Raw genomic sequence first — 13,783 nt, 5'->3', positions numbered from 1 at the left:
AGTTCACAGTTCGTGGCATGATCCCATGGTTTGTGGGATTGAGCAATGCGTCAGGCTCTGCACTGACAGAACAGAGCCTGCTTGGAATTCTCTCTCTCTCTCTCTCTCTCTCTCTTTCTATAAATAAATAAATAAATAAATAAATAAATAAATAAATAAAAAGACTGAATGAGTTAATACAAGTAAAGGGCAGTGTCTAGCACTTAGTAAACAGTCAACAAACATTGGTTATTGGTACAGGAAATCAGAGGATGGAGAAACGATATCCAGCTGGGAATGGATCAGGAAAGGCTTTCCAGAGGAGGTGACATTGAGGAAAAGGTTGAATGTTAATGAAGAGTGATGGAATAGGGAGAGGTGGGAAAGCTCAGGTTTATGGGGCCATGAGTAGATAGGAGATAAGGGGTGGCATGGGAGCTATTGGGAGATAAACCTCCAAAGAGAGGCAGGGGTCAAAATGTGGAGGGCCTCAAATGCCTAATTTAAAACCCTGGAGTTAACCACTGGGCAATGGGAGCCATTAAAAGTTTTTGAGGAAGAGAAAGATAAAGCGTTCTTCAGCAGCAATGGAGCTGGAAACTTTGCAGTTTTATCCTTGAATGTTACCCACTGCAGAAACCAGCAAACTGAGGAGTAATGTTTTCGACTGAAGGAAAGGAAAAGGGGAGGGAAGGAGGGAGGTTGAAAAATGAGAGTGGAGTGAATTAACTAGAAGACTGTAGAAATGAAAAGTGCTCCCGGTGGGAAGTGGTGGAAAGGAGGTCTTCCCCTGATTCCTCATTCCGGAGACATCCCAGGGACTGAACTCGAACCATAACCTACCTTTTCCCAATTTTACGACTTCCCCATTTTAAGTTTCCACCTCCGTGGAGGGCTCCATTTAACTTCTAGACTGTGCTTTTGGCCAGTGAGGAGTAAGCGTAGGGCATTAGGACCCAGCGATTGTTGTAGTGAGAGAGGTTGAATCTCAATCTCTCAATTTTTCTCCCGAGCTCCCTCCTCTTCCTTTGTCATTCTAGCTGCCTGCTGCCTCCGCAGCGTCCCTCTAGCTTTCCTTCCCTCTAGCTCTCCCTGTGCTGTCTGCGCCTTAGACAGGGTGCGCAAAGCCGAAGGATTGGTTGGGACCTGCCTTGGTAACCCCATGGCGTCCCCCAGAACCGTAACTGTCGTGGCCCTCTCAGTGGCCCTGGGACTCTTCTTTGTTTTCATGGGAACTATCAAGTTGACCCCCAGGCTCAGCAAGGATGCCTACAGTGAGATGGTAAGTGAAACAAATGGGTGATGAGGGACGCACCCCCGAGGGATTGCGAGTACCTCTCCCCTTCTTTTCTTCCCCGTCCGTGGTCCCACCTACTTCACCCCTACCCCCACCCCGGACCATCCCTTCTCCCCAACAACTTTGCAGCTCTGAAGGAGCATCTGGGCAAGAGCGATGTGGGCTATGCCAGGAGCAACTGTTTTGGAGCTACTGAACACCAGTTGGGGGAGGGGTTGCCTAGCGAGTACACCTCCACCTCCAAATAAACCAGAAGGCTGAGACCTGCGTAGCACCTGTCATTGGCAGGAACCCTTCCCTCGTTCTAGCACACCCAAAGTGTGGGCAACCAGTCTGCAAGTCTGATTCCTTCCCCTGGAGCTAGGAGTTTAGCAAGCTGGAGAGTTTATTCATCTTCGGGAAGAACAAAGGGGAAGGAGGGAAACAGCTGGAGGAGAAAGGGCTACTAAAACTGGTGATTTTTTTAGGGGCAGGAAAGGTATTCCTCATTCCAGGAGGAGAACTGATCCCCTAGCCCCCTGGGTGTGTTGTGTCTGTATGCTTGAAACAAAGCAGTCTTGGCCCAAATAAAGGTCAGTGAGCACCTGCTTCCTCCCTTTCACTCAAGGGAGACCTGGATGTTTTGTTGTGTTGTGTTGTGTTGTGTTGTGTTGTGTTGTGTTGTGTTTGTGGGCTAATCTTCAAAATATGCAAAGTCTGCCTCTTCGCTCCTGCGAAATAATCCATAATCCCCATCTTGCCCTGTGGATGCTCAGGGCCAGGTCCTCTGCAGGTTTTCCCTTCTGCAGAGTTGGAATCACCAAAGGTGACTGGTCAAAACATTTCCTCTGCAACCTGGGGGCTGGGCTGCTCTCCCTAGTTGGGCGTGAAGAGGACTTGTTCCTATGCTGTAGAGTGCTAGGGGATGGCAGGGGATGTTTCCAGCACTTTCGGTCTCTCGCCTCTCCCCGTCACTTTGCCTCTTCATTTACCTGCCCCAGCTGAAGAGAACCTGTTTCTCACTGCCTTTGCCATACTGCCAGTAATGGGAGGGAACCCATTACTGAGCTCTCAAGGTCAAGAAGGAAAGGAGCTTAGGGGAGGAACAGGAAGGGAGAGAGAAAAGAGGCAAGAGGGACTCCCCATTAGGACTGAGGCAAGGAGGAATAGCCCCACACGTTGACAGGAATAAATAGCTCTCCTGGAGCCCACTGCGGAGCCTTCCAGGGCTCCTCCATGGGAGCTGCAAATGGATGGAGACTGGCAAATTGTAGATGCTCAGAAAATGTTTGCAGGCAGCTCTGGCTTCTGTGTCAGGGTTTGAGCTGGTGCTTTCCATGTCTCTCTCACCACAGGATCACCCTGAGGTGGGGGAGGGTGGCTGGGACTCAAGGGTCTAGGTCTAGCCCCAGTGGCAAATCCTAATATATTTCTTCTTCTCCCCTCCCCTCCTCCCAGCACGCTTGACCAGATGGAATTGAAATCAGGTCAAAATGAGTATCCAAGGCAGCCTGCACTGGGGAGGGCCAGGGAGGTGGGGTAGCAGAAGCCACCAAAGGCAGAGGGACAGGGTGGGAGGGACATGCCACTATATTTTTGTCTTGGTGGTAGTAGTTTGGTGTTAGATTATAAATATGTGAATATGCTCTTGCTTTTCTTTACTTTTCATATGTACAGATATTTCTATGTTTGTGTGTGCACCTTAGGTATTTTTGAGCTTTCCCTTTCCTCAGGACATAGTACACTTCTTCAGTATACTCCCTGTCCCCCAGGCCCTCCTCAGCTGTTTTAGAGCCCCCTCCCCCAAGCTGCACCCTAAGTACAATGTTAGGCTCTGCAGGCAATCCAACTAAGATGGAGTCACCCAGGAAGCTTCCTGCCAGCTTGGCAGGAGTTCCTGAGGAGGACCAGTCACCAATGGGTTTATAGTAGGTTTCTTCCTAGGGGGTCAAGCTGTTTATTGCAGTCTAATGAAAATCAGAAGAAACCAATATCAAATTTTCATATCATATAAAGGAACATATTTAAATAGGTGTAAGCTAATACAGCAGGACAGAAACATTGTGTGTGTTATGTTGTGTGTGTGTGTGTGTGTGTGTGTGTGTACACACAATTCTGTGATTATGTGTTTAGGGGCATCTGGAGGGAATGGAAGAACTGTATCTAGCTGGGAGGTAGACCTCACAGTAGTGTGAAGCTTGAGGAGGATTTTCAGATTGCCTTTTCCAAGGTCCCCTCCTGCATTGAACATTGGGCCCCAGGCTGGAGATGGCTGTCTGGCACAGGGCCCACTGCACCAGTCCTGGGCTGGCCTAGCTTTATTCTTGAATCCATAGGAAATGGGAAAAATTCAATTCTAGTACAAAGAAGGGGCTCAGTTTATATTTGTTGAATGGATGAGCGAATGAATGAATTATTGGAGCATTCTCTTGGCTGGTCACCACCCTTCAGATTTCTCTGGTTGGATCTTGATTATGTAGTACAGGAGCCATTTCTTGCTCTTAGAAGGGCATGTGGCCCCTCAGGACCCCAACTCTAGATCAGCTGGGATGATTATTTGGAATTTTCTGTTTTCCATTTAGGAGTGATTCCTCTGCATTGATAGTCATGCATTGCCTGCAGTGGCTTTTCTTACAAGATCTCAAAGTGTGGTAGTTTAAAGATTATTTGTTCTTTAAAACATATCAGTGAGGTAAATTCATTTAATTAGTTATTCTTATTTTACTGATGGATTAAACTGATCCAATATCATAGGGTAAACTGTTGTGGGAGCAGAGATTAGAAACCAAGTCCATGACTCAGTACTCTCAGTAGAGGAGTCATTAATGATCACAACTGCCTTTTTGGATGTCAGAACTTACAACTGATTCTTGAAAATACCTGGCACATTCTTGCTTCTTTTTTGTAACAGTGCAACTGCACCAATCCATACTTTTACTTTGAAACCAATTTTTCAAATTTAGAATTTTGGTTTTTTTCTTTTCTGCCACTATTTTTTCCCCTGTTCTAAAACCATTAGTGTTATGCCTACGTGTTGTCCCCTCCATGGAGAATTGTTGCTAAGAACCAAATGGACACATGACTATGAACTTCTTTCCTGTATACTGCAGAAGCCAGGAAATGTTAATGGATGGAGCATAGGCTTTTGGTCAGATAGCTTTGGGCTTGAGTCCTGACATTCTTGGTGTCTCAGTTTCCTCATTTCCTCAACTTTACCTCAGAAAGTTGTTGCAAATATTAATCGAGATTATATATGGAAGCATCTGGTATAGTGTTTACATATAGTGAGTGTTTAAGAAATGCTCTGGGTGAAGTAATGATGATCATGGATTCTACATTATGCAGTGGCTTCCTGACTAATTTGAATGGTCAGTTTAAGGGATTGAAATCAGGCATTTAGAAGAGCAAGATGCTATTTTCATGTGCCCTGGTGAACAGACATTTATGCAATTAGCTAATATTGAAAACTCTACACTTGCTGCCGGGTAATGCACAGTGGATTCCATGCAGAACTTCCAGATGTCTCTCTGAATTGCCCATTTGGTGTGTGTCGCCCAATACCTCCTCCAGATTTAGCAAGTATCATTATAGAGTACTCTAAAGCCCACGTGAATTCAATATGACTGATCACTCCCTTGACTAAATACCTTCATTAATTCACTTGAAATTAGGAGACAACGCTTACAAATGTTGCTAAGCAGTTTCCTGTGCAGTGATGGGGAACAAACAAATGGTTGACTTGCTCTAAATTTGGTATTCACCTCTTTGTAGCAGTGGTTCCATTCTGTAGTCAAAAGGGGCCCCATGTAGAATGGTAAGAAAATGCCAAATTCCTGTCACAATGAAGCCAAGGGATTGTGGCCCTAAGGAAAACAGGGCAAGTCTCTGCTTCTTTGCATCCCCTCATAGGGAAGGTTTGTTGATTTGATTGATTTGCTTATCTTATAGTCAAATGCCCTCCTGTTTGGGCAGTTTATTTAATGTCCTTAGGTAATCTTTTATGCTTCTAATCACCGACATTAACTGCTTTCCAGCTAGGTAATAAGACAGTAATTCACTGATGCCTAGACTGCTCTTTGAGGTGGTACAGTACCTTTATTCTGTCAGAGAGGAAACTGACCCTGAGATGTGGAGTGACTTTACTTAGTTCATACAGCTAGCCATCCCATGCTAAACTACATTGGAGTTTATGCCAAGGAACTTGTGGCCCCTCAATGGCCAACAGCTGTGCTTGTTTCAGAGCTACCTTTCTTGAACAGTTGAAGTCAGATTCTTCTGCCCTAAAATGCAGTTTGGTTAGCAGGACCAGGTTTCCCAGCTTCCTCTTTAGGTATGTACTATATAACAGTGGGAAAGAGAATTGCTTAAAATGTGTTTATCATTCACATGGATATTTGACAATCAAACATGTGATGGCTTTTTATAGCCCTTAGGAAATAATAATTCACATATGGCACTTTTTCCCTACAGAGATGCAGGAAAATCAATCTTGAGTCAGTATATTCTGCAGCGGTTATGGTCTAAGACAGCCTTTATTGTTTAAGATAGCAACCAGGCTGAGAATTTTAGCCAAAATATATTTTTGTCAGTGCCCTCTTTGGCTTTCATATAGTTTTTTTCTCTGTAAATTTTAGTGAAGAATAGCATTCTGAAATGTGCACCTAACATAAATGAACCACTCAAGGAATTTTCAGAATACTCCTGTGCAACCAGCACCCATATCAACAAACAGACTGTTACCAGCTCCCCAGAAACCCCCCTTGGGGCTCCTTCCAGCTACTACCTCCCCAAGAGTAATTATTTTCCTGAATTCTAAAAATGTAAGTTAGTTTTACCTGTTTTTGAACTTTATATAAATGGAGGTACACAGTAGATTAGCCATTTTTTTTCTTTTACCTAACTGGCATAAATATACTGAAGTGGACCAAACCACTTGGCCTCTGTTCGCATTTTGTCCTGTTAGCTGCCTTGGACCAGTTATTAATTGAACTTGAAGATGAATGTAATTAGACAGTTTTTTAAAAAATGTTTATTTATTTATTTTGAGAGTGAGAGAGAGAGAGAGAGAGCAGGGGAGGGACAGAGAGGAAGGGAGAGAGAGAATCCCAAGCAGGCTCTGCATTGTCAGTGCAGAGCCCGACGTGGGGCTCGAGCTCACAAATTGTGAGATCATGACCCGATCTGAAATCAAGAGTCAGACACTTAAATGACTGAACCACTCTGGTGCTTCGTAATTAGGCAGTTTTGAGCTGTTCAAATTTAATATCGTTAACATGAGATCATGGATCCTGGTGTGTTGTGAATAGTAAATGACAAAAAGAAAAAGAAGTATGACTAAAGAAAGGCTCCATATGTTTTTGACTCATGTCTGAATCATATTTTCTCATACAATAAAAATAGACCTGGGGCACCTGCGTGGCTCAGTCGGTTAGGCGGCCGACTTCGGCTCAGGTCATGATCTTGCGGTCCGTGAGTTCTAGCCCCGCGTCCGGCTCTGTGCTGACAGCTCAGAGCCTGGAGCCTGCTTCATATTCTGTGTCTCCCTCTCTCTGACCCTCCCCTGTTCATGCTCTGTCTCTCCCTGTCTCGAAAATAAATAAACGTTAAAAAAAATTAAAAAAAAATAGACCTGTTTGATTCATTTTTATTATCATTAAAATAATCACTGTGGCTTACAAACACATGGTCTTCTCATTGTGTGGTTCATTAATAATGAAATGTGTGTTTGTGGCCCTTGGTTGATGCCATGATGCTATGATTTTTTATTAAATCTCCAAACTGCACATTTAATTTATAAAAAGGGGAAACCCAGATAATAAAATACTTAATAATTTTCTCCAAGCAACTTAGGGGCAAAACTAAAATTGAAATTTAGCTTATCTTAAGAATCTCAGCCCAAGGATATTGCTGGATGCTTCCCATTGAAGGGATTTGAAACATTTGACTAAACACTCCTCTTTTCTTGCTTCCTTGCCCTATAAGGAAACTATGGTTACAGGGTCTAGGTCATTGCAATGGAAAGGAAACAGATCTAACAAAGTGATCTGTGAGAGCCTTTTGGGAGAGTGACTAGGTCAACTCTCTTTATTCTTACTATCAGAACAATTAAAGTCTTTAGAGATCTAGTTACTATAATAGACTCAAGACATGTGACCCTTCTATTGTTAGAACTGAAGTGGCCCAGACCAAACATTGATGGGGCTAACAATAGTAGGATTCTTTTGATGTCTCCATCCTACTCCACAGGAGAAAGAATAAAGGGCTTCCTATAATGTCAAGACCCCACCCAAGCTGAGTCCCATCTCTAACAAATTAAACACTCCCTGTCTAGAGTCCTGGAGAATAGGTGCTATCTGTACCTACTCAGCTTTGAACTAAAGATTTGATGAAATGGCTTATGGTCTTGCAGTTTCCTCTGTAGGAAAGAAGGGAAATAAACAGGCAATAGCCTCATAAAAGATCCACAGCTGTTGTTTAAGAAGTTAGATAAACAACTGAAAAAGTAATAAGGAGTTACAGCAAATGTAAAGAAAAAAAGGTCACTATGGGTGCCCGGGTGACTGCGGCTCAGGTCATGATCTCATGGTTCGTGAGTTCCAGCCCCGTGTCGGGCTCTGTGCTGACAGCTCAGAGCCTGGAGCCTGCTTCAGATTCTGTGGCTCCCTCTCTCCCTGCCCCTCCCCCGCTCGTGCTCTGTCTCCATCTCTCAGAAATAAACGTTAAAAAAAAAAAAAGAAAAAAAAAGGTCGCTGAAGTCTTAGGAACTTTATTTAAAGACCTGGAATTTGGCCGAATGCTACAGATTCCACTCTGGTATAGTTAAGAATCTATTATTGAATGATGGGTGGTTAGCCTTAGCCAAAACAGGACCATTTCCAGAAGCCACTCAGCCAGCATCTGAAAGTCTTGGCTCTGAACTTGACTGTAAGAAATTCTTCTTATCTCCTGCATTCATCTTGTCAGAAGCTTACATTTGGGATTAGGAACTGCCTTTTGGGAAGCTTTGTGTTGTTAATTAGAAATGGTCCTTAAAAGTGTTAAGGAAGCCTCGTGGGTTTAGATTTCTTTCCTTAATGTTGCCCTGCTATTGTCACCAGAGTGCAGAGTGGAAAGAGTTGGCAGGTGGCATCTAGTTTAACAGCAAGAGGAAACAGGCATACTTTTCCCCACCACCAGGTGCCCTAACCCTCATCTATGCTCTCTGCTCCATTTGGGTCTGGCTCAGTTCAGCCCAGGGTTTTCCACTGTGTACCGGTGAACCTCTCCCCTAATTTCTGTCAAAATCCCTGATTAACCGAAAATGGGATGAGGGAGGAAGAATGTCTAACTTGCTGTGTTTCTTTATATGCTCAGGGACAGGGTGAGGTGAAATGTTAAACACAGGATCTGACAGGGCCAGGATTAGGAAGAGGTAAGTGAGGCAGAGCTGTGCAAGTGCTGACTTGGATCCTGCCTTTACTTAAAGTTTTGATATTTTGTTCTTTACAGATATTATCTACCTTAATCAAGAAGTGTTTTTGGTGCCCTCTTAAATTTTGCATTCAAGGCAAATAGCCTTGCTCATTTCACTTTAATCTTAACCCTGGCCAGGAAAATGAGGCTCAGAGAGGTAAAATAATTTGCCTATGGACACCCAAGTAGAAAGCGACAGAGATGGGATTTAAAGGCAAGTCTGTTTGAATCAAAACCCATGGGGTTTTTTCCACTGAACTGTTGGTCTTTTAACAGTCCTCATAGAGGATTATCTTGTGCCACTCATGATAATTAATCCATGAAATAAGGTGTATTCACTTACCCAGAAGTGAGAGAAATGACTTAACATTTGTTCCAAACCTAGATTGTGTGAACATATTCTAAGTGCCAGATGCTTCTAAGAGGTCAAGTTGGCTTTCTTCCTGATTCTTATAATCCTTGCCTTGCATCTGCAACTTTTGATTATTCTCTTCTTGAAAACCTTGGCCCCCATGACCTTGTCTTTTGGCTTTCTCCATACTTTCTGACTACACTCTCTTCTGTCTACTTTGTGGACTCTCTTCCTTTTTCCATTTCTTAAACATCTGTCACACAATTTTCCCTACTGAATACATTCTACCTGGGATACTGATGACTATCCATTCTGTATCTTTACCCCAGATCTCTCATACTGAGCTGCCTACCAGACATCCCCACTTAGATGTCTTAGAGATACTTCAACTAAAAAAAAACCCAAATTGAGTCCCTTATTCCTTCCTACCACTTGCCCCACCCCCAGCTTGTTCTTCCAGATGCATCCCCAAACTTGGAGAATGGTAACACTCTTCTATGCAGGTACCCAATCCAGAGAACAGAGAATCTTTCTTGACGTATCCCTTTCCCTCAGTGTCCACATCCAATATGACACCAAATTCTGTTGATTTTGCATTAAAAGTATCCTTGACTGTCCCCTCCCTCTCTCCTTACTGTCATTACCCTACTCTTACTTGGTTTCCTTGCTTCCAAGCATACCTCTCCCAATCCATCCTCCACATTATTTCCAAAGGGACCTTTCTCAAAAGCAAATTATGTTACACCTCCTGGCTTATAGGATAAAGTCCACCTCTCCAACACAACATATATAGTTCTCCATGATCTCACGGTGACACATATATAGACATATATAAAAGGATATATATAGTTTTCATGATCCATTATTCATATCTATCTCCCCTGTCTCATGTCTTACTCTGACCTCTCCCTCCTCCAACCTATGCTGAACTGGGGCAGTGTTTGAAACACACACGTCTGTTTTGTGCTTCAGGGCCTTTGCTCGTCCATTTTCCTGTGCCCGCAGTGAGCTTCCCTTGTTGATATTGCAAACACCTGCTCTTCCTTTAATATTCCACTCTAGCTTTTCTCAGTTTCCATCTAGGGAGACTTGACCACTCTGGCTTGCCTCTACTCTATCCACTATATGATATTATTCAGCACCCATTACACTTTATTGCACTTCTGTATTTACATTACTTTTCATCATATAAACTCAAGCTTCAGGAAGGCAGGGCCTTTGAATGATTGACATCTGTATCCAAAGTACCTAGTACAGTGCCTAGCACAAGGAGGCACTAATAAATATTGAATGAATTAATGGACACTTACTAAAAACAAAGCAGTGGGCCCACCTAGTAAGACATTTGATGAAATCTCATTGATTTACTAAAAAATGAGGATCAGGCCAATCTGAATACAGTGAAAAATATTACTCTAAGGTCTATTACTCTAAGGTCAATATAATCTTATTGCTTTGTAATGTATCCAGTGACTCCCTTCTCTGTTCTATGGTGTCTCACTTTGGGCTATAATTAGACCTTGTACAGGCTTCTATCATGTGCTGTTAACCACACTGCTCTTTACTGGTGTTTTATGTATCTATTTCCTGCTACTAGACCAAGAGCTTCTTGTCCCTGTTTTATTTACCTCCTTATCTCCATTGCATAATCCATGGTAGGTGTTTAATAAATATTTGTTGAATTAAAATTAATGAACTTGCACCAGGCTAATCAAAGTAGTGTCTTGTAAAGGCCTAAAGATTTATCTCAATGGCCATGAGAATGATTTTTATCTTACTATATTTTAAAGATATATAAGGGTCTAGTATTTGCATACATTTGTATTTTTCTATTCACATAGCACTCACTTTTTAATTTTTACAGATTACACAGATATAAACTCTAGCTCAGTTTTTGTCTGACTTATCAGATTCCAAATTAGGGAAGTCTAAATTAGTGAAGCTTTACCATAATGTGCCTTGCCTTGTTTCATTTTGGTTGGTATTCATATTCAACTGGGTTTGGATGAGGCAAGTGCTAGAAAATGTAGATATGGCTAATCCATACCAGATTTTATGGGCCCGATAAAATTTCTTTTATTTATTTTTTAAATGTTTATTTGTTTATTTGTTTGTTTGTTTATTTATTTATTTATTTATTTATTTTGAGAGAGAGATAGAGCACAAGCAGGAGGGGCAGAGGGAAAGGGAGAGAGAATCCCAAGCAGGCTCCATGCTGTCAGCACAGAGCCCGATGAGGGGCTTGTTCTCAAGAACCAAGAGATCATGAACTGAGCTGGAATCAAGAGTTGGATGCTTAATTGGCTGAGCCACCTGGGCATCCCTAAGTTTTTTTAAAATGCTTTTAGTGTTGTTTATGATTTATAATCAGAAAGTAATTTCTAACAATAAAACCAAATTCTCTTTTGTGCTGTTACTAAGGTTCAGATCACAGGGTCCTCAGAAGATTTCTTGCTTTTTTCTCATCTTAATTACAAGATTTTACTTAGGGGCCACAGTAAAAAAAAATTGGGACCTAGTGGGAACATAGAAAGGGAATGGTGGGGAAGGAAGATCTTGCTTGTGCTTTCTTCATTCTAATGTTAAAATCATGGTTAATGTGGCATTCCTTATGGTATTTCACTCTAGAAACGTGCTTACAAGAGCTATGTCCGAGCCCTCCCTCTGCTGAAGAAAATGGGGATCAATTCCATTCTCCTCCGCAAAAGCATTGGTGCTCTTGAGGTGGCCTGTGGCATTGTCATGACCCTTGTGCCTGGGCGTCCCAAAGATGTGGCCAACTTCTTCCTACTCTTGCTCGTGTTGGCTGTGCTCTTCTTCCATCAGCTAGTTGGTGATCCTCTCAAACGCTACGCCCATGCTCTGGTGTTTGGAATCCTGCTCACCTGCCGCCTGTTGATTGCTCGCAAGCCAGAAGACCGGTCTTCTGAGAAGAAGCCCTCACCACCACCAGGGCAAGCAGGGAATTCCGGGAATGCAGAGGAGCAGCCCTCCTTATATGAGAAGGCCCCTCAGGGCAAAATGAAGTTATCATAGGAAAGCAAAAGTGCAAAAAGTGGACCTTCCAGGCAGTTGCCTCCATTACACCCAGGAAGATGTCAGTGTGTGTTTTTCATTTGATTTATCTTGAGGGAAAGGAAAAAATATAATCTGCAAGTTAATGGCCCTATTGGCTTGTGTACACCTATACCCTAAAATGACCTCCCCACATAGACATAGTGCACCACCTTTAATCACTCCGGGGAAATTCTCACATCTTGCTGCATGCACATGTATATGGCTAACTATTGAAGTGTATTTGTGAGATGGACTCCAGCAAGCATGTGACTGTAAGATTATATGTGGGAAAATGTATTTACTGTGTGTGTGTGCGTGTGTGTGTGTGTGTGTGCATGCATGCAGGTGCGAGGAGAAGGTTCTGATCTTAAACTAATCCTGCACAGGTATCCTTCCCTTTATAGACTGATTCTAGTAAGGGCAGAATAAAATAAACCTCCTATAAAGAGAATCCTACTTACTTCTGGTATAAATCAAGTGATATGTTTCTGTGGGATGAGGGAATTTTTCTCAATAGATTAAGCTGAGAACCAATTTATCACTTTAGGAAAAAGTTCCTTCAATTTGAGACACTGCGTTATACTGATTAGCCTCCACTGTAACAGTTGTTGAAATTTTAAATACTCTATATTCAGTTTAATTAAAAGAAGGGATATATGCAGTCCGTACATAATCTAATTCTTCAAGTGATAAAATTGGAAGTTTCACCTTTCCTTTGCCCCAATCCAACCTACTAATCTCCTTTACTCACAGTTTGAAACTGACACAGTAACTTGTCACCAGACCTCTTTTTTGGATTTTCTTAAGCCAAAAGCTGTCTCACTTCCTACTATTCTCAGCAGCTAACCAGGATTTGGCAGCTGCTCCACTGTTGCAGTTGAGGGAGCAGGGATTAGTCCTGTTAGAATTCTGTGAATCTCAAACTCTAGCTGTTCTCTTAAATCATCTGAAACTTGACAGAGGAGCCGTAACCAGTGTTTCCCTTCCAGACTCACTACTCCTATTGAATCTTCACTGAACTTTGCAAGTGTAAGCAGAGATCCAAGTTACTCCCATGGTTGTCTCCTCTACACCTCTTTATCAATTCTGATGGGTGGAGTTTATCTGGGGGAAGGACATTTGATATGGGTTAGTTGGATTGAGCAGTATGAAACATTGCTTTCTTCATTCCATACTGCTGTTTCTCCTTGTTAGATGTACTTTGATGGTTTTAATATTATTGTGCCAGGGATGGGGAGAGGGGTGGGGGTGTTGTGTGTGTGGGGAGTACAAATTATTGTATTTTCTTCAGTGTCATTGTTCTTGTTAATTGATACCTCTGTCTTATTTCTCTCATTCTTTCAAAATAAAAATTTTTGAAATTTGGAGGAAACTGCCTGGACAAATAATGAAAATCTGGGAAGAAAGGGTCATATCAAGCGATTCAGGCTCTTTTATTTCTGATTCTGGATAAGGGAGAAGAAAGAGAAGGAGAAGTATAATCACTTAATATACTAACGAGGTTACCAACTTTCCAGTCTCATTTTAAGTTTTCCCACAATTTTGTGATGTCAGCATATAAAACAGAAAGCCATAGAATTAGGATCAATACAATTTTCAGGTTTTTGGAGTTCTGTTTCACTAGATGATGCCAAGGGAAGGTGGAAGAGTGATTTCAGAGAAAATTG

At 42.3% G+C, this 13,783-nt stretch overlaps 1 protein-coding gene across 1 annotated transcript; it reads left to right on the top strand.

The window, feature by feature from the left end:
* The first annotated feature begins 501 nt into the window (after window positions 1-501).
* On the top strand, window positions 502-13,488 carry TMEM35A (transmembrane protein 35A). The gene is made up of 2 exons (XM_019436062.2): window positions 502-1,261; window positions 11,688-13,488. The coding sequence occupies exons 1-2, from the start codon at window positions 1,142-1,144 to the stop codon at window positions 12,093-12,095; spliced, it is 528 nt and encodes a 175-aa protein (XP_019291607.1). The 5' UTR covers window positions 502-1,141; the 3' UTR covers window positions 12,096-13,488.
* Window positions 13,489-13,783: the final 295 nt, after the last annotated feature.

Source organism: Panthera pardus, unplaced genomic scaffold (genome assembly GCF_024362965.1).
Source record: "Panthera pardus isolate Hobbes unplaced genomic scaffold, ASM2436296v1 HiC_scaffold_27, whole genome shotgun sequence".
NCBI lineage: Eukaryota > Metazoa > Chordata > Mammalia > Carnivora > Felidae > Panthera > Panthera pardus.
Note: the sequence above shows the minus strand (reverse complement) of the source record. Positions and strands in the feature narration are given on the sequence as shown.

What these genes read in the sequence shown, in the direction of transcription:
- TMEM35A (XM_019436062.2), top strand. Translation starts at nt 1,142, where the DNA reads ATGGCGTCCCCCAGAACCGTAACTGTCGTGGCCCTCTCAGTGGCCCTG. An exon ending in AGGATGCCTACAGTGAGATG is followed by an intron (nt 1,262 to 11,687) that starts GTAAGTGAAACA and finishes ATTTCACTCTAG; the next exon opens with AAACGTGCTTACAAGAGCTA.